At 39.9% G+C, this 19,935-nt stretch overlaps 3 protein-coding genes across 3 annotated transcripts in view; all 3 read left to right on the forward strand.

Annotated features, from left to right (window-relative positions):
* Window positions 1-10,287, forward strand: part of myo10l3 (myosin X, like 3) — a 58,427-nt gene extending 48,140 nt beyond the window's left edge. Inside the window, 18 exon segments of the mRNA XM_061054313.1 lie at window positions 14-44; window positions 195-1,013; window positions 1,846-1,969; window positions 2,346-2,589; window positions 2,685-2,780; window positions 2,984-3,077; window positions 3,516-3,571; window positions 3,678-3,820; window positions 4,018-4,212; window positions 4,407-4,564; window positions 5,022-5,145; window positions 5,588-5,885; window positions 5,967-6,174; window positions 6,303-6,439; window positions 7,453-7,576; window positions 7,654-8,109; window positions 8,323-8,514; window positions 8,672-10,287. Of these exon segments, the coding sequence (XP_060910296.1) occupies window positions 14-44; window positions 195-1,013; window positions 1,846-1,969; window positions 2,346-2,589; window positions 2,685-2,780; window positions 2,984-3,077; window positions 3,516-3,571; window positions 3,678-3,820; window positions 4,018-4,212; window positions 4,407-4,564; window positions 5,022-5,145; window positions 5,588-5,885; window positions 5,967-6,174; window positions 6,303-6,439; window positions 7,453-7,576; window positions 7,654-8,109; window positions 8,323-8,514; window positions 8,672-8,776 (3,604 nt within the window). The 3' untranslated portion in view covers window positions 8,777-10,287.
* An 872-nt stretch (window positions 10,288-11,159) lies between these two features.
* Window positions 11,160-14,101, forward strand: pttg1ipb (PTTG1 interacting protein b). The gene is made up of 7 exons (XM_061054315.1): window positions 11,160-11,338; window positions 11,585-11,640; window positions 11,736-11,844; window positions 12,100-12,205; window positions 12,601-12,666; window positions 13,152-13,198; window positions 13,527-14,101. Exons 1-7 carry the CDS (start codon window positions 11,236-11,238, stop codon window positions 13,568-13,570), a joined length of 531 nt encoding a protein of 176 aa, XP_060910298.1. The 5' UTR covers window positions 11,160-11,235; the 3' UTR covers window positions 13,571-14,101.
* A 1,454-nt stretch (window positions 14,102-15,555) lies between these two features.
* Window positions 15,556-17,942, forward strand: sumo3b (small ubiquitin like modifier 3b). The gene is made up of 4 exons (XM_061054316.1): window positions 15,556-15,714; window positions 16,423-16,551; window positions 16,666-16,737; window positions 17,279-17,942. Exons 1-4 carry the CDS (start codon window positions 15,694-15,696, stop codon window positions 17,342-17,344), a joined length of 288 nt encoding a protein of 95 aa, XP_060910299.1. The 5' UTR covers window positions 15,556-15,693; the 3' UTR covers window positions 17,345-17,942.
* Window positions 17,943-19,935: the final 1,993 nt, after the last annotated feature.

The raw sequence follows: 19,935 nt of genomic DNA on the forward strand, positions 1-19,935 counted from the left end.
GATTCTTTTGCAGGAGCTCACTGGTAAATGGTGTTTGTCAAAAGGTAATTTCTTTCAAATATTCTATACATACTGTACATCATCTACAGTGTCAATAAAGTTATTAACAGAACAAAATACATCATTTGGACTCATTATCGTGGCAGAAAGTGTTTAAACTCGCCCTCTTTGTCTTTCCTTCCTTCCACCCACAGAAGGAGCTGTCTCAGACTCTCTCCCACAGTCACACCTCTGAGGAGGAAAGCCGTCAGATGGAGGAGATCCTGCGTCTGGAGAGGGAGATCGAGCGTCTGCAGAAGCAGCAGGAGGACGGCGTTTCCCTCCTCGGAGATGTCTCCCGCGAGGAGCTCCGCCAAATGAGGGACGCAGAGATCTACAGGCTGGAGAAAGAAGCCTCCCGCGTGGCTACTGAGTTCCTGGAGCTCCTGGACTTTGGCGGTTTGGAGCCGTCCCTCTCGAGCGAAGAGAACCTCCACGACCCGACGGAATCCACCGCCCCGCTGGCCGAGGAGGAGGTCGACGAGGGTTTCCACGCTGACGAAGAGTGCATACCTTTGCCGGACTTCCCTTCTCCTGCTGTGGTTCCCCTGGATAAAGAAGTATTCCAAAGTATTCCCCCACCTCCACCTGCTTTTGCAGAAGGACAAGTAGTACCTCCCACCTCGGCCTCCTCACCTGCACCTACTGCACTCTCTCCTCTGACCCCCAACGGGCTGAGCGATGCCTCTCCTCTCGCTGACTCCAGAACATCCAGACCTCCACTTCTTTCTGTGGTCACCAATGGAGAACGGAGGAGGACGGGCAGGGGGTCAGACTTAGAACCCGCAGGCGAGGAACTGACCCAGACGGACGTGCCTGACGCAGAGTCGGACTATGACCAGGAAGAGTTTGACGAGGCTCATGGGAGCTCAGGTGCTAGCACTAATGATGGCCATATCACGGATGAGGAGGTGCTGCGAAAATCCTCCTGCACCCAAAACAGCCTAGACTCCTTCAGAGGCAGCTCAGACTCGGTGAGACCAATCAGCCAAAAAAATAAATCAAATGCTGCAGATCTGATCCAGAGGGGTCACTATTTCTGAGTATGATTGTAAAAGAAAAAAAAGTTATGTGTAGCAGAAAGGTATAAAAAAATCTGTCTTTGAAAAAATGTTTGCCCTGAAATTATACCCAAACATGGATCTAGTGAATTTCCCTCTTCTATGTCAGATCTAAAGGAAGCCCCTGTTCATATATGACCTGACACACAACTGGCTCTGCTCTGGAGATATTATTCTCACTACACATTTATTAAACGCCCTAAATTTCATACCCAATATTTATTATCAACACTTGTGCAAGCCTGAATATTTCTCTGACATTCATTGGGCACCTCTCATGTTAGAATCACAGTGAAAACCTGCTCTGATTATTTGCTTTGGCTCTCCATGTATTCCATGATACAGCAGGAAGCTCCACCCTCACTCACACTGTCAGATCACCAAAATGTCAAAGGGGAAGAAGCCTGCTTCTGTTTGAATGTGTGTGGGTGGATGTGTGGCAGGGTATTAAACAGTATTTTGGCAAGGATGAGTGAGAAAATGACAGATTTTGGGTCATCTTAGAAATCACAAAATATAGACTCGCACTTCCTGCAGTCTCCAGGACACAAAAAAAACCCTCTTCTTCCCTGAATTCATCACAAATGAGCAGTGTTTAATTTATTTAATACTTGCTTGTTGCTTATAAAATCACTCACTGATTCATGTTATTATGACTATATTTGAGTAAGCACCGTAAAGCAAACATGCAAAGTGTTCTAATGAAGGGAATCCCTCGTCATAAATGTTGGTGTTTGTGTTTCAGTTCATTGACAGCGATGAGGAAAACGATGGCTACGTGGACACAGATGAGGAAGTTTCCAATGGGAGAGTGCATCTGCTGAATGGCAGCGGGCCTCCGTACTTCCACGGCTACCTATACATGAAGAGTGAGTAGCTTTACCAAGTCACTGCCCTGCCGGCATGCAGACGTAGCTGCACTGCTGACCACCACATGTATTGTTGTTTCAGAGGAGTCTAATGGTCCTCCTTTTTTATTGTTTCTAAATGTTTTACTTCTTCAATGTTCTACTTTTAATATATCCATTTGTTAAATATAGTGTTTTGTTGTTTCTCATGTGTTTTACATATACTGTATACATCCATGAATGTTGCCAGAACATCATGTATTGGTGTAGTTTGGATGTGATTTTTTTTGGGGATTAAAAAGTATGTTTTTACCTCTGTGATTAAACACAGGTTTCACATATAATGCCATAAATAAACACCTTCTGTCTCTCCTCTCTGCACCTTTCCCTCTGTCAGGCGGTCTGATGATTCCGTGGCGTCGTCGCTGGTGCGTCCTCAAGGATGAGACGTTCATGTGGTTTAGAGCCAAACAGGACTCCGTCAAATCTGGCTGGCTTTACAAGAAAGGAGGGGGTATGTCCACTTTGTCCAGGCGCAACTGGAAGATGCGCTGGTTTGTCCTGCGCGAGTCGAAGCTCATGTACTTTGAAAACGACAGCGAAGAGAAGCTTAAAGGAACCATCGATATCCGGGTGGCCAAGTAAGACCCCGATCTCAGACCAGTGTGGTTAAAAATCATAGCTTGTTTGTCCTTTTCTTCACTTAGTTCTGATCTACTCTGGGTCTTTTTTTCAGGGACATAGTGGACAATCATGAAAAGGAGAATGCACTTAACATAGTGACAGAGGAGAGGACGTACCACATCTATGCAGAGTCTCCAGAAGATGCCAGGTACATTATATTCACATATTCTGCAGAGGTTATAGACTAACTCTGCCTGGTTTGTAGGTAGTGTTTTTACTTTGTCATCATCTATTAAAAGTGATGTGTGGAAATAAAGTTCCCCCTTGTGGTTGCCAGTGGAAGTTCATGGAGTCATTTGCAATTACACATTTGCTGACTTTCACTTTCTGAACTCCTCTGACCCCGTCCAGTGGTTGGTTCAATGTGCTGAGTCGGGTCCACAGCGCCAGCCCGGAGCAGCTCGTGGAGATGCACCATGAACAGGCCAACCCAAAGAATGCCGTGGTTAGTGCTGTTTTACTTCTGTACTGCGAGAGCCCCAGCCTCTACATTCATTTGTCACCAGGAATAATGTAGCATGAAAACGCAATCAGATGAAGGAGAATGGTTCAGATTGGGGTTGCATAGTTACCCAAACTTCCTTTTGGAACGCCTTCAGCTTCTTACCTCAATGTTCATGGATCCTGTTTTTTTTTTTACCACACTGACCAAATAGTCATTCTCAGATTATAAAATTTTTCATACTATGAAAATGCTTTGAGTGCCAGTGTGAAAAGGTTGCTATAAAGCTAGTGTATTAGCTATATTAGTTTTGAAACGGAAATGTAATGCAACTTTTTTTCCCATCTTCAGAACTATCTGTTGATCCCTCCAAGAAAAATATTTGTAATAGAGCAACAACTGTTCACATATAAATGATTCCTTCTTCTTTTGTCTGTCCAGGGCACGCTGGATGTGGGCTTGATTGATTCAGTTTGTGCATCAGACAACCCAGACAGGTGAGGAAAAGACAATAAATCTTTACGACGTACGTAAACTAAAAATGTAATTTGGCATGACAAGCATGCACATGGTGTAACTGCGGTTATGTGTTCGGCTTTGCAGACCCAACTCGTTTGTGATCATCACGGCTAACCGGGTGATCCACTGCAACACAGACACACCCGAGGAGATGCACCACTGGATCGGCTTGCTCCAGAAATCTAAAGGAGACTCCAAGGTGGACGGACAGGAGTTCATAGTCAGAGGTCAGTCAGCTGAGACTCACGGTCTGGTTGATTTATGCAGTTTTTATACACAGTGGGGTACCTCTGGTAAGCTCCATGCATGGTGGATGTGATTGTGCATAAAAAGAAAAACAAATGGAAATGTTTGAGCGATTGCAAAGGGAACCATCATTTTGATCTAAGAATACTTTAAAGTGATATTGTTTCGTTTCTCTCAGGCTGGCTTCATAAAGAGATGAAGTCTGGGGCCAAAAGCTCATCTCTAAAGCTGAAGAAGCGCTGGTTTGTCCTCACCACTAACTCTCTGGACTATTACAAGTCATCTGAACGGACTGCCTCCAAACTGGGAACTCTCGTCCTCAATAGTCTCTGCTCTGTGGTACAGCCGGACGAGAAGGTCTTCAAGGACACTGGTCAGTTCATGAGCATCAGTAATGCCATCTTTAGCAAGGGACATACACTTCAACAATTTAAACTGTAGTCTATAGTCTGCAGATCATTCATCTTTATCAGATGTCACTATTCAATGCAAATGTTTCATGTTTTAACACATAACACTATCTCATAGCTCAATCAGGGAATTCCCTTCTGCCTTTATTTCACTCAGGTTACTGGAATATAATCATCCATGGACGTAAACACTCTTACCGTCTCTACACCAAAATGCTGAATGAAGCGATGCGATGGGCGAACGCCATACAGGGAGCAATAGACAGCAAAGTTCCCATTGAAACCCCAACACAACAACTCATCAGGGATATCAAGGTACTCAAGGATTAACATGACTCTCCCTTTCTTTATTGTGGCATTGTTGCTAATGTCCTGCTAATAACTCTGAACTGCTGTGTGATTTTCTCTACATATGCTAGTGATAATATCACAAGTAATTCTGCCCGACATTTCACTAACATGTGATCATTGATATCGTTGTAACTCCTATTCTTTTCAGTCATGCAAACCTTTGGCAGGGACTCAAACTTTAGTGAAGTGAGGTACATATACTCACTGTGTGTGCAGTGATCTGCTCTAAGTCTTGGCTTTTCGTGCTTTAAAAAAGTTGTTGTTTACCTTTTTCCTCACATTCCTAACTGTACTGCAGTATTTACATTCACCACTGGTGTTGCTGCCACTCTGTTGTTTTACCGCTGTTTTGATTTACACTCTTCACCACTTTGCTGTAAAACAACTTAACAACTGTAAAACATTTTTAATTTATTTTCAGGAGAGCAGTTTGAATGTGGAGGCTGTGGAGCAGACGTACTGGAGGAACCCCATCCTGAGATATACCCAGCATCCTTTGCACTCTCCTCTTCTACCTCTTCCCTATGGAGATGTCAGTCTCTACCGTGAGTGCTCTGGTTTGACCAATAAGATTTCTACTTTGTGTACTGGCATCATTTTGTTGCCTAACAATGTACCTTAAAACATTGATTTCTGTTTATTGAGTTTGATTTTATCTTTATTGAAAAGTGGAATATATTGTAAAATCAACTTTACAGCATAACGGCTCACAAGCAAGAGAAGAAAAAACACAAGTCTTGTTATTTTCTAAAAAAAAAAAAAGATCTGTTCACATAGATGAGGAAGTTTGCAGTATGCTCAACTTCCACATCAAATGATGTGTTGACAGTTCAGTCATTATTTGAATGGAAAAAACATCAGATTTAAATTGTAAGCTTTATTAGAACAACGTATCACCAGTGTAATGTAAATAAAGTATTTTGAAACTAAAAAAAAAAAAAAGCTTTTTACTTGTATTATAATCCCCTGTGTCTCTCTGTCTCCCAGTGCAAAAAGAAAAGGGTTATACCAGCCTGCAGGACGAGGCTGTGAAGATTTTCAACTCGCTGCAGGAGATGGAGGCTGTATCGGACCCCGTGCCAATCATCCAGGGAATCCTGCAGACCTGCCAAGACCTGAGGCCTTTAAGAGACGAGGTTTACTGCCAGCTGATCAAACAAACCAATCATGTCCCTCATCCCAACAGTCCTGCCAATCGCGCCCACTGGCACCTCCTGACCTGTATGAGCTGCACCTTCCTGCCCAGCCGAGGCATCCTACGCTACCTCAAGTTTCACCTCAAAAGGTGCGCGTGTTTCATTCATGCCATCATTACATCTAGCTGTAACCTCTAGCTCACTGTCTTTATGTTTTGGTGTGTTTTCAGGATCAGGGAGCTGTTCCCCTGTACTGAGATCGAAATGTTTGCCCATTTCGTTGGCGAGTCTCTTAAGAAGACCAAGACCAGAGAGTTTGTTCCCTCCCAGGAGGAAATCATGGCGCTGCTCTCCAGGCATGAAATGACCACCACAGTTTACTGTCACGGAGGAGGCTCTTGCAAGATCTCAATTAACTCGCACACGACTGCTGGAGAGGTAAGCAAGCGCTACATGTCACAAAATATTACTTCTTATTTACACAAGCCCACACACAGATATTTAGTGTTATGTGATTGAGTCAAACTACATTAAAAGTGTTTTTTTTCTTGACTTATATTATCCAGGTGGTGGAGAAGCTGATCAGAGGTTTGGCTATGGAGGACAGCAGGAACATGTTTGCACTATTTGAACACAACAAAAATATTGACAGAGCCGTGGAAAGCAGGGTGATAGTGGCTGATGTTTTGGCTAAGTTTGAGAGGTAAGTTATTTATAATCACAGGTTAATCTCTATTCTATAATATATATATATGTTTCAATTCAGATCCATATGTTTATTTGATGTTGATGCTACTTATTTATACTTTCCTTGTGTAATATATTTGTTTTTGGTATTATTAACAGAAATTTAAGAAGTCATTAAACATCGATGTTAATATATTAAAGCTCCTGTGAGGAGTTTTTACTGGTTATGAAACAGATTACGAATAATACTGATGCCTCTGTATGATCTAATAAAGCAAGAAAGATCATCGTCAACAAGACTGTTTATTTTGACATTAGTAATAATGCCTAAAACTGCTGCAGGAGGTTAAGTGTCAGATAAAGTGCTAAGTGCCCAAAAAGTCGTTTTTTATATTTTCCACAGCTAAGATTCTCAATGAGTGAAACTATCAATTTTAAAACAAGAAGGATGAGAATTATTATTATTTTTTAACCCTGTTAACGCATGTGCACGACAAATTCAGCAGAGAGATAAGCGGTACCTCTTTGTCTATAGCGGGGACCAGGATCAACACTAACTGAAAGCTCCTCACAGGAGCTTTAACGTAGTTGTGTGCAGTATAATTATTAATGATTCCCTGATTTACAAGATACCTTAAACCTATTCAGGCTGCAAGGTGGTGCAGTGGTTGGACAGGTGGATGTCAGACAGGGCTTCTCTGTGTGTTCATCCTGTGCATGCGTTGGTTCTCTCTGGGTACTCCAGCTTCCTCCCACAGTCCAAAGATGCTTGTTAGGTTAACTGGTGACTCTAAATTGCCCTCACAGGTGTGAATGTGAGTGTGGCTGGTTGTCTGTCTCTATATGTCAGCCCCTTGATTGACAGACGAACAGTCCAGGGTGTTCTCACCCAATGACAGCTGAGATCAGCTCCAGCTCCCCATGACCCCGAACATAAAAGCAGTATAGATAATGGAGTGATAAATAAAACCTATTCATAAAGATAATAATATAAATATGTGAGTGACAGGCTTATTGCTTTCCTTCCAGACTGGCTGGCAGCGATGAAGCTGAGGATGAAGGCCAATGGAAACTCTACTTTAAACTCTACTGCTTCCTGGATGTGGAGAGCATGCCCAAAGAAGGAGTGGAGTTTGCATTCATGTTTGAACAGGTGTGTTTTGTACTGGACTGAGATTTATTCATCTCACGTTGTAGCGGGTGTTAACGATGCTCTGCTGTTTTCGTCAGGCTCATGAAAGTTTGACACGAGGCCACTTCCCCTCCCGAGAGGAGACCCTGCAGCACCTGGCCGCTCTGCGCCTTCAGTTCCTGTACGGAGACAAAGCACGAGCCGCCTGGAGTCTGGAGAACGTCTACCCTGTGGGGCGTCTGCGCTCTCGCATCCTGCAGTTCACCAAGGTGGGTGGAGCCTCTGGGTCGGGTCAGACTCTGGAGCGCCGGAGGACCAGCTTCCTTGACGGGACTCTGCGCCGGGGACTGAAAACTGGCTCGATGAAGAAGCAGAAAATGGAGGAGGAGCAGATGTTGGAGATGTGGATAAAGGAAGAGACGTCTGCCACCAGGGCGAGCATCGTGGAGAAGTGGTCCCGCCTTAATGGTCTGGATCAGCATCAGGCTATGCTCAAATATATGACCATCATCAAGGAGTGGCATGGATATGGATCCACACTGTTTGACGTCGAGGTGAGGGCACTGGGTCTTTAACTTACTGTTGATTACTATTTTACTATTTTACCTCAGCTAGGGCCATCTATGGACACTGAGCATTGCTCCTCTGTCACTAGTTCCCCCTCTTCTCCAGATTCATTTAGCACATAGCATCAGCACAGTCCTTATTACCAGGCCACTGCAGACCTTGAAGGATGCTCATGACTTCTTGTGTTTGTGTCTTTTTAGTGCAAAGAAGGAGGCTTCCCTCATGACCTGTGGTTGAGCGTGAGCGCTGAAAATGTGTCCGTCTACAAGAGAGGAGAGCCCAAGCCTCTGGAGACTTTCCCGTACGAGCACATCGTATTCTTCGGCGCTCCGCAACCCTGCACCTACAAGATCACCGTTGATGAAAGAGAAATGTTCTTTGAAACACCCCAGGTACATCAACATATCCTCAAACATTGCATTTTGTATGTATTAAGAAGGAACAGGTTGATTGTTTTCATGATTTAGAAACAGGTTGTTTCTTTTCCTTGAAGTTCTTCATGGTAAAATCCTGCATGTCTGACTGTTTGTCTCGTGTGCTTTTCGGCAGGTTGGAGAGATCACAAAGATCATGAAAGCCTACATAAACATGATCGTGAAGAAACGCTGCAGCGTGAAGTCCGTGTCCAGTTATGGAGCCAGCTGGATCAGGTGATCGATGCTACAGGACACTTAATGTACTCGGTTACAGTCCACCTAACAGCAAAGAAGCAAACATGGAGGAAGAGTTAAGAGGCACAAATGATGTTTGTGTCTTTACTTCTTGAAGCAAAAGGAGGAACATTCATGCATCTGAAACCCTTATTATCTCTCAAAGTGTGCCTCCCTCCAAACATGGTCACATTAGTTACACTGGTCTTCTCTGTCATCTGGCTTGAAATGTGCTTCAGGTATCTGATATGCTTTTTTTAAGAGAAAAGATATAACGTATCACAATTCAAACAGACATCCACATCTGAGTTAGGACTTTTTTAACTTCCAAAAGTGAGAAACTTTTTTGTCACCATACATCCAAACAGTAGGGGTAGGTTTGTTAGGTTGCCACGATAAACATGTTCTTTTTCATTGTGTAGTTCTTACACATGTCGTCCCCCATTGTTCTAAATGTCCTCCTGGTTGGAGATCCCCTCAGGTTTATGTGTAATAGGAATTGTCCGAGGGAGATAATCTTCCAGATTTTGCCTTATTGAAGTGTTTATTTGAGCTCTTCTGTACATTCAGTGCAGATGCTGCCTTTCATGAATGGAATATACTTGTTTGGTATCTCGGTACTTACTGCTTCCTCTGGTACCATTAAATCACATCACTACGTTGAAAACAGAAAAACTTGCCTCTTAGAAGTCAAATAAATGCATCTAACAAAAAAAAGCTAATGTTAATAACCACTGCATTTGTGAAAAATGCAATGTCAACTATGTTAGAACAAGTCCTTTGTGTAAAGCTTTTTGATTGTGTGCTGACACGGCGGTATGTCTTTGAAACAAAGGATCCAGGATGTGATATTAGAAATGAGTGACTATAGGGTTTGTTCATTACGTCTGTGTCTGACGATTGTTTTACTGTGTGTATTTCAGTGATGTCAAAGGCCATGTGAGGGTGGGGTATTTATTTATTGAAGTATAAATGGCATCAAGCAGACTGAGCAAATGAACGGCCTGCTGGAAGTGTACTGGTTTAGTTTTCCCAGTTCATTTTATTTCTTTATTTGTGCGTTCAGGGGCACAGAAATGTATTTCAGAAATGGATTGTTTAAAAGTATACTGTGCTGTTTCTCCATTTTGTGATTTGCTTTTGTCAACATGAAAGTGTGTTGAGCCCGACAGCAAACCTTGCCAACTCCCTTTAAAACGTCGCTGTGGTCCAGTGTAAATAAACAGAACGGATTGAAGCCGACACCAGTCAACTGACAGTATAGTTCATGACAACAGTATGATCCAGACATAATGAGCTTAGTGTTTACCTCGCATCGCGTCACTGTCTTCCATTGCTCTTCAATCGTACTCACTGAGGCAATCTGGTTAGCTGCCGGCGGCCAAACCAGAGGCTTTGATGTTGCCGTGACGATGACTGTATTTCTGAGATTTCTGATTGTTTTGACAAAGAAAAATCAGAATTTGTTTTATATCAAAATTCAAAGATGTTTTAATAAATTATTGTATTTCAAAAGCTGTTTGTGTTGGTTGATTTGATCTAACTTGTACTTGTTGTTGCAGAGGACATAATGGTTTAGAGTGAAACTCAATCTATGCATCAGTCAATATCTTGACTTATGCAAATGTCAGCTGAAACCACAATGCCAGAATTTGGATAAGTCGGTTGGCACACCTCATTCTATTTGAATTTATTTGATTTGTGTCCACATTGAATGGAGCTGCCATAAAGCTGTCTGTCAGTTCTTTATGACAATACAGAATCATTGTTGCTGTCAGACTTCAGGGAAGTAAAACTTTGACACTGATGTGAACATTTCTTTTCATTCTGCTGCCTGTAATTACAGTCTGAATGATGTGAACCAGAGGTCTAGTCAGACAGTGACTGAAAACACCTGTGTGGGTAAACAGGATCTGTAAGGTGAGAGTGATACAGCAGCACAACCATAGAGAAATCTCTTCCATGCATTATTCTTTAAGTGTTTTATATGATCGATTCAATTATAGTTGAATTTAAGAGAATAAATTATATTTTGTACCAACATCATATACTGTAGTTTCACCCTGGAAAGACAAGTGTGGGGACTTAAACCAATGTGGTTACAGTAAGCCTATGTTATGATAACTGTTGTGTAAAAGTTGTTTAAAAAAGTTTATTTTGGACTCAAAACTGATGTTAAAATTGATGGTTATTTCATCTTTACCATTTCTCTTTTTTAATATATGAACTTTATTTTGTTTTGATTGACATGGGGTTAGTAACTAACATGTAAGTGATTCCTGAAGACAGATGTTTCACTCTGCAGCTGTTCACTGACACCATCGTCAGGAGTGGATGACGTCAGTCCTCGTTAGCTGGAGCTCCTCCCCTCTTCCCGTCACTTCTCCTTCTCCTTCCCTCCTCAGAAACGTTACTTTCTTCGTTGTTTTCCTGTGAAGGCTGAAGGTTTCCTGTTGATTTACGATGTCGGGCGTTCACAGAGGCTTGTCGTTGGTATTTTCTTTAATTTTCTACAGTTTATTTTTTACTACAGAGGCGCAGACAGCAACTCCTTCTCCAGCTCCGAGTAAGTGTTTTCTGGGTTTTTTACTTGTGCTTTTGTGCTTTGTTCAGTCCAGAGTCGGGTCAGGAGGCTGTCACATGACGAGCAGCTACAATGGCTTTACTTATCCTAACGTCAAAGATAATCATCTTAATTCGTGGTATTGGGTTAGGCCTGATTATGAAGATTTATTGTAGTCTGCAGCATGCAAAGTTTACTTTAGTTGTCGTGTGGCAAAGTGTGTAAATCACTGTTACATATCTCTTTCAGCCCCCTGTGCCCTGAGCTCCAACACAAGTTGTGATGAATGCTTGAAGAATGTGGCAGTAAGTCAAACAAAACTGCCTTGTTTGTGGTGCATCAGCATAAATACCAGAGTTCAGACCATAGGCACAGTGTTTTGTGTTTTCTTGTTTTGCAGTGTTTGTGGTGCTCTCCAACCAAACAATGCATCGACTACCCGGTGAGAAACATCCTGCCCCCCCGCAGTGTGTGTCCACTGAATGATGCACGGTGGGGGGTATGTTGGGGTAAGACTGTCTTAACCTTAGACCACCTATTACCATTGTCATTGGTAAACCCTGGAAATAAATATTTATTTGAGACTACATTTCAAGCATCAGTTGCTCTCTGTTTATCGGTCCTTGCTCATGTTGTTTTGATACATTTCTCATTCAAACCAGTAATACAAGTAGTCAATTTGATCTATATTACTTTTGCTGCATACACATTGAGTTTTCTTCTTTTCTCTGTGTGTGTGTGTGTGTCTGCCTTTAATTTCCCAGTAAACTTCATGATTTTGATCATCACCATGTCAGTGCTGGCTGGCATCGTTGTCATCGGCATTCTCGTTTGCATCCTCTGCTGCTGCTGCAAGTCTGAGAGAAGCGGGTAAGCATCGAGTCACATGAAGCTGTGAGTGTGAAATCTGGTTCACCATGGAGGAAGGAGGAGGACTGGAGAGCACAATGGGTTGTTTTCTGCGAGGCTCGGCTGATACCGCTGTCTCCAAAGTCTGCCAGAATTAGTTACTGTGGTTAACTCTCGAAACAGCTTTACTCGTTCTATTAGGACATGCTCCATCCTCTTCTAAAAACAAGTCGATTTGATAATGGGTGTTGGTTGAAGAGTAAAGTGATGTATTAGATGACATTATTGGAATAATGAACCATTACAATATAATCCTAAATCTGATCATTGTTTTTACTTATGTTGCAATGTATGCTTTTAATAACAAAACATTGTGATGATGAATATCTGTATATGAACACATTCTCATTCTCAAGGAACAACAAAGAAGATGCAAAGGTGGAGCGACAAACCCGTGCGAGGAAGGCCCGCCAGAAAGAGAGGTCAGTCCAGTATTCAGATACAGAAACTACTGGGTTTGTATGTTAGCAAAATGATGACCATGAACAGACACTAGGGGGCTCCTCTTCCATATTTAGCACTTCTGAATATGCTTAAAACAAACAACAATTTGAGGATAAAGCTTGTATACCTTCTCAGAAGTTTGAAGACTAAAATATATTGTTTAAAGTTGCAGGCAGATTTTAAAATATCTCATCATGCAATATATGGATGGTGTGTTGAATATTGTCATGATATTTCATTAATTAACGCATAGGTCTGGATAATCAGTTTAAGTCATTTGTATTCTATAACCACCAAATCACTTTTCTATTATTTATTTGAACTGTTCATTTAAATGTGAGTAGATTTTTTTGGCATATACGTATCATCAGAAAATGACAGTTCTTGTGTACTAGTGATTCAGACACTCTTAAAGTGAGTGTTCCTCTTTTCTAACAAGTTGTCTTTGTGTCTTCCTCAACAGGAGAACAGAAATGCAAGTGAGGCATGATGAAATCAGAAACAAATATGGTGAGACACATTGCTCGTGTGTGCTTATAATGAGTCAAAAATGTTACATTTGAAAAAATAAAGATATATTTTTTTATACATGAACAGTGAGGGAAACAGTGACTAAAACATGGCTGGTGAAAGATAAAATGGATAAACTAAAGTAAAGATTAAGAAATGTTTACAATAAAATATTGACTATGTGCTGCCATCTACTGGATAAAAACTAAAGAGTATAAAGCCTGCACAAATGAACTTATTTATAAAATGTGTCAAAAAAAGATTTTTGCAACACAAGGATTTTGGAAATCATTTCAATGTCAAACACTCTCTCCTTTGTTCTTTTCAGGTTTGGCAAAGGATAACCCATACGCCCGTATGAATGAACATTAAGAAGAATGTGAGCGACGATTCCTGGAGGGAAAAATCCTTTAGATGATCTGACATATGCCAGTAATAGTGAGATTCATGTGTAGCATATGATAAACTGTGATTATCTGATTTCAGAGAGCCAGTATTTACCAAAAAAATGTGACCAATATAGTCAAAAATAATTGTGACTGAGTGCAATACACTCAAAGTGGCCCTATTACCTAATGTTTCAGTTTTTACACACCAAAGCTCAGCTTTTATGCTCGTTTAATCATTCTTATCCCTTAGTGTTATTTTAAATTATTTTAAGGGAAATGTGTTCGTTTAATTTGCTTTCATCCATACATTGAACTACATATAAGGGCTATTGTTTGCACAAAATGCAGAATTGTATAATTCTCAAAACTAAATGGTAGAAAAGTTTTTGTGGTGCTTCATTCAAATTGAATATTTCATTGTTCATTTTATTTTGTAAAGCATAGTTTGTGACTGTTTGTCATTCATGTCTTAAGCATAACTTTTAATTTTTTTTTATAAAAGGTTGTTCATCACGAGACGCTTTCTAAAGTTTATTTTGTTATTTTCCTGCTGATAAATATCTGAATCCGAGAAGTTTCGTGAGTAAGATAAAAAAAAATCTCAAACTAAATGTGCAGCTGCTGTTAAAAAAACTTTGTGATTATTAAAAAAAAAAAAAAAAAAAAAAACTTAAATAGTTTTTATTGTGTGAAATCGATTCCCATTCAAACTTTAATACAGATAAAGTGAGGGATCCAATCTAACATAATGTGACTTTTTTCAACATGAAAAGGAAAAACACTCAGAACTGAGAAAAGTATGGTTGGAACCATATACAGTAGATCCCATTTGGAAATCAAGGTCATCAATGTGCTTCAGCCTCACAGTTTCACTGAGGCATACAAGGAATTACACAAGCCCAACTTGCTTAATCACACATCCTATATGACAAATTCAGTAACTTTTCCATAAGCATATTCTCCTGAAAATCTACTTCTTATTTTGGCCTGTGTATTTGGGGACATGTTAACAAGATACACAGTCACAGAATAGTTTCTATACAACTTCATCAAGGACTAAGAACAATTTAAATTAGATTGTATGTGTCGGCTAAAATCCTTTGGACCCACTCTTTAGAGAGTTAGTATTATATTGTATTAAATAAATACATGTGTATCATGCCACCATTATCTTTGTAAAGTTGGTGATTTGCTAGAAAACTAATAGTAGCAACACATTTCTGGTAGGCCTACATTTTTCAAACTCTGCCAGAAGTAAAGTCAAGTTATATTTCTTGTCACCCTTTTAAAGGCTGCGCTTTTACATGCTTTCATTTGGCCTCTGACACTATGAGGGACAAAAAATGACTAAAGTATAAATAAATGTTGGGAGAAATGCATACAATAATAATAATTAAATAAATGCATCAATAAATATATAAATGCTGAAAACAATACATCAATGAATAAATAATAAATACACTTTGTTAATGAAAAAGGCTATTTATATATTTTTACATGTATTTATTCATTTATTAGCGTATTTCTACAGTTATATATGTATCAATGCATACATTTCCACATTAATTGAGTTATTAATTTATTTCCGTATTTTACATTTACACATCTATTTATTTCTGTGTCCAGGTCGTAAGAGGAAAAGTATATATGTAAATTTGCTTCTGTCTGTTTTTTTTTTGTACAACATGGACACAGAAATACATAAATAAATATATGAATATATTTATTTATATATACATTTTTATATTAATTGTTGCATTTATTTGTATATATAAATATATATGTATTTATATATTTATTGATGCATTTATTTAATTATTTATACTTTAGTCATTTTTTGTCCCTCATACTGACTTGGACCAAAGGATGATTTGCATTGTGCTATTTTTTTACCTCTCGGGTACGCGCAAATTAGCTTGCGCGCTCACATATCCGCGGTCCCGAGAAAAAGTGTAGCACGTGACCATTTTGGTCCAATTACATTTCAAATTGAAGTGCGCGCGCCTCCTGGTGCAAACGAGAGAGCCGGAGGAGCAGAAGATAACCCGCTTCACCGTTAACACTTTGACTCTACCTTATTAAAACATCCCGGGGGAAAACAGCACCATGTCCGAGGAGAAGCCAAAGGTCAGTACTCCTTCTCCACCGTAGAAACATTTAGTTCATGTTTGTGAGCAGCTGATGATGCACGGTGTGAGTTAACGTTAGCATTATGCTAAGCTAGCTCCGCGTCAGGCTACACACAGCGCGTTTGAGCGGGTCGAGAAAACAAAGGTTGGCAAATCTGCGGATCTTTTAGCTTCAGGCGCACATCTTTGTGTTTCCAGTGTCAAAATAACACAAGCATCCGCAACTACTACTCTCTGTAAAGCCGTAAAGTAAAGGTATGAGGCTGAGACAGCGCCAGGGGAAATGAATGATTTGTGTTTTTTTTCTTTTCATTTGCGCTATTGTGGCTTTCTGCGCCAGTTTGAACATGGGCTAGCATGCTATGCTAACCAAGGAAAGAACAACAAGAGGTAGCTAACGTTAGCATAATGTAATAGTGGGGGAAACCAACCATGTAAACAGGATTACAGAAGGTGGAAGTGTGTGGTTTTAAATGTTTCAGGACCATCTGGTGTTTATATCAGTGTGTGGTCAGATCAACATTAACTGAGGGAGCCGGTGTTAGCCTGTAGTGACGTCAGATGGTTAACAGGAAGAGGTTATAGCTTCCTTAATGCATTACATTACATTCCCATCCCGTTGTTTTTCCTCTTATCTGTGTGTGCAGTTTGGTGTATACAGGTAACAGAAGCATGTTGCTCCTGCTGATGATTGTGTTTGTTGCAGGAAGGAGTCAAGACGGAGAACGACCACATTAACCTCAAGGTAGCTGGCCAGGATGGGTCAGTAGTACAGTTCAAAATCAAAAGGCACACGCCTCTCAGCAAACTAATGAAGGCATACTGCGAAAGACAGGTAAGTCATTGATAAAGTGTGACACGTGTGTGAACTTTAATGTTGTGATCAATGGTTAATCATTAACTTGATGAAGAATCTCATGTTGGGTTTTCTGTCTCGTGTCTTTTAAAGGGACTGTCAATTCGTCAGATACGGTTTAGGTTTGATGGACAGCCAATTAATGAAACAGACACACCTGCACAGGTAAGCATAAGTTGTACTGAATGCACAAGCAGTCTAGTGAAATATATCACAATTGAACATACATGGTTACATTGAAAGTACTTTGCAGCATAAATGGATGAAAGCATCAGAGGACAAGTATAGATCACCTGAACATCTATTCTGTCATCACACTGTCATGTTATAAAATGTCATCATACCTGAGGTCTGGTATATCAAATTCAACATGTAACAGAACATGCCCATTCCTCTTTTATGTCGGAAGAAAACACAACAAAAGTCGACTTATTTTTAAATGAAAAGTGCTTTAATACCAGACGCGAAGAAACTGGTAAAAAAAAAAAACTAAAGACATCCCACACATCAGCTAAATGCATTTGTCTTAAACTGTAGATTCAAACCAAAGATTAATAAACATTCTGATGCTCAATGTTGTCCATACCAAAAAGTGTTGAGGGTTTGACACCCTGCTTCTCTTTCATGAGTAAATAACTTGCATTTGTTGTTGTAGAAATAAATATGAAGTTCCTAAATGTCTGATGAGGTCTTTGTGTTTCCACAGCTGGAGATGGAGGATGAGGACACTATTGATGTATTTCAACAACAGACAGGGGGAGTCTGTTCTTAAATGCGATGTGGACTCTACTCTTGGAAGAATCACATTATTATTTTCATGTTGTATTTGTTTAATTCTGTTTTTACCCTCCCCTCCCCCCAACACCCACACACATACTTTGCTTGGCTAAATGTCAGGCTGTTCACAACAAGAAGGTAGAGGATTTTCATTAGGGACCAAAGCCTAACTTTGAGATGCAGGGTAATTTCTTTTCTTTTTTTTTAAACATGTTTATTCACACAAATGCATGATTTGAAATTGTCCAAGGCAGGGACACGTCTCAGATCAGATATGGCTCCTAATGGAAAAAAACCTCCTTGTCTTTTGATGTTGAGATGACCTCCTGCATGTCTCATAAACCATAAGCTGAACTACATGCCAAAACATTTTGCTTTTTGTTAAAAGTTTTCCATATTGTTGTAAACATTCAAATTCAGGTTACTCTCGACTGTTTTTAATTAATGTACTTGATGAAGATTTCTATGAGGGGTGCTGCTGGATGGCAGACTGTGGGCCCTCTGAATAGATGGATGTTATGACATTTTCTCATGTAACAAACTTTTAGTAGTCTTCTTTTTTTTCTAAGAAATATTAAAGAGAATTTGATGTATCCATGCCCGATTTTCTTTTTGCAACATTGGCTCAGAAATAATGTGTCCTTGATGGGAGTAAGATCCATGAAGATGGTTTACCCCGATGCTGTCATTCTCATCGCAGACTTGACGGAACGGTAAATAAAGTACAGTAATGTTTCTGGACCAAAAAGCTACAAGAGTAGTGTTCTTTTATAAAAGGTTTTTATATATATATATATAGCGAATGGCTAACTGTGACCTTAACTGTTACACAGCTACAGAACAGCTATACTTAAGAGCAGCTATATGTTAAGATGGCCTTCAGGACGAAAAAGGAAACATGACCTGTCTGGAAATTTGCGAGTGTCATCCAAGGTTATAATATATTTAATTCAGTGAAATATAACTTTTACCTTTTCCTGATTTCAAATACATTTTTCCAAAATCCGTACAAACAGTATCATCACGTACTTGATTTGTCTCTAGTGTTGGTAGAAATATTGATTTTTAAGATTGTCCACCTTCATTTTGAAATGGACATTTGACCGAATTGAAAAATACAAATTCCACTTCCTTTTAATGTGTACATTATTCTTGTCCTTATGTTACAGAATTCCAATAAATTTAGTTTGATACTCAGCCTCTTGAATGAAATAATGAATACAATTTGTGTGGAGCTGAAACCTAGTTTAATTGTTGGACTACAACCGTTGAAAAGTGTTGGACACAGGTTTTATCTCTCATTTTACAAGTGCAAATAAATATTGTCACTCATTAATTTCACGGAAATTTCAGTCATTGGTCAAGCCAATAATTATACTACTGAACTGTGGAGATGACCTGAAAAGCTAAAATAAGCTATATGAGAATCTAGTAAATCAGATCTGGAGAGGGTAATTCACTCTGGCTACATTAGAGGGCATTGTTGTTTAAAGATTTCGAGTTTCACTGAAGAACCACTGAAGTCTCCGACCATTAAATTCAGATACAAAGACACATTTGTTGCTCCGCTCCAGTCTTGTAAAGGACATAACTCCATAAGTCCTCTCTTATTTAAGAGAACTTGATTTCACAGATGTTACTAAACAGAGCAGCCAAACAAACTCCCTGTGAGCCTCCTCACACAGTGCTGTGATTGTGCTGCTTTTATTTTTGGCATCTCCTTTGCATTTTTATATTTCCTCGTGGAGATATCTGAAGCCTCATATATTTTTCCCCAGACCTCTCATGCAGATGCAGCTGCAAGGTGCCCCCCCCCCCCCCCCCCCTCTTTTCAATACACTCTCAACTCCAAGTGCACTCTAATGCACAGACTCTCAGAAGACTCAATGGTGTTTTATGGTCAAATGCAGAGCTGCTGTGTATTACCAATTCAAAAGAGAATAGTTAAGACATGATTTATTTGCATATGCATTTAAGCCTCTGGAAGAATTTGATGAATTTTTATCCTCCTGAAAAAAGAAACACACAGACATTAACTGTGACATCACAACTTGATGTTGCTGTGGAGTGAGTCACCATGACGCCTGTAAGGCAACTAGCCACGATTGTGCCTGCAGTTAATGGAGAGAGACGTTTTATTATTGGTATTGTTAGAAATCTCATTCTCTGTCCATCGTGTGCCTTGCAGTGCTCTGCTGGCTGTGGAGAGGAGGGTCCATTTGTTTGCTATTGTGACAAGAGAACAGCTGATTTATTGAGCCCAATTTAAAAATTACATGTATGCAGAATTCAAATAAAAAGTCATACAGGAAACAAATGTGTAGAACAGGTTCTTTTCAAATTAAAAAATCTAAACATGGGCTTCTGTATAATAAAGAAAGACTTATAAGGACTAACAATCCCTGAACAAACATTGGCCCTCCTTCACTAGTCTACATTACCTGACAGGCAAATAGCTCTTAGTCCTTAGACAACTATAGGGACCAAAAGGACCCGGTTTACCTGGTCGGTTAATTGTAGTTTTTTGTTTTGTTATATTGAATCTCACTAGCAATTCTAACTTTAATGAGTTTGAGTGATAAAATG

Source organism: Labrus mixtus, chromosome 13 (genome assembly GCF_963584025.1).
Source record: "Labrus mixtus chromosome 13, fLabMix1.1, whole genome shotgun sequence".
Classification (NCBI taxonomy): domain Eukaryota; kingdom Metazoa; phylum Chordata; class Actinopteri; order Labriformes; family Labridae; genus Labrus; species Labrus mixtus.

Bases quoted from the DNA above. Each gene is read 5' to 3' on its own strand.
- pttg1ipb (XM_061054315.1), top strand. From the start codon at position 11,236: ATGTCGGGCGTTCACAGAGGCTTGTCGTTGGTATTTTCTTTAATTTTC. The intron at 12,206-12,600 runs GTAAGCATCGAG...CTCATTCTCAAG, and splicing joins TGCAAGTCTGAGAGAAGCGG to GAACAACAAAGAAGATGCAA. The intron at 12,667-13,151 runs GTCAGTCCAGTA...CTTCCTCAACAG, and splicing joins AAGGCCCGCCAGAAAGAGAG to GAGAACAGAAATGCAAGTGA.
- sumo3b (XM_061054316.1), top strand. From the start codon at position 15,694: ATGTCCGAGGAGAAGCCAAAG. The intron at 16,552-16,665 runs GTAAGTCATTGA...TGTCTTTTAAAG, and splicing joins AGGCATACTGCGAAAGACAG to GGACTGTCAATTCGTCAGAT. The intron at 16,738-17,278 runs GTAAGCATAAGT...GTGTTTCCACAG, and splicing joins AAACAGACACACCTGCACAG to CTGGAGATGGAGGATGAGGA.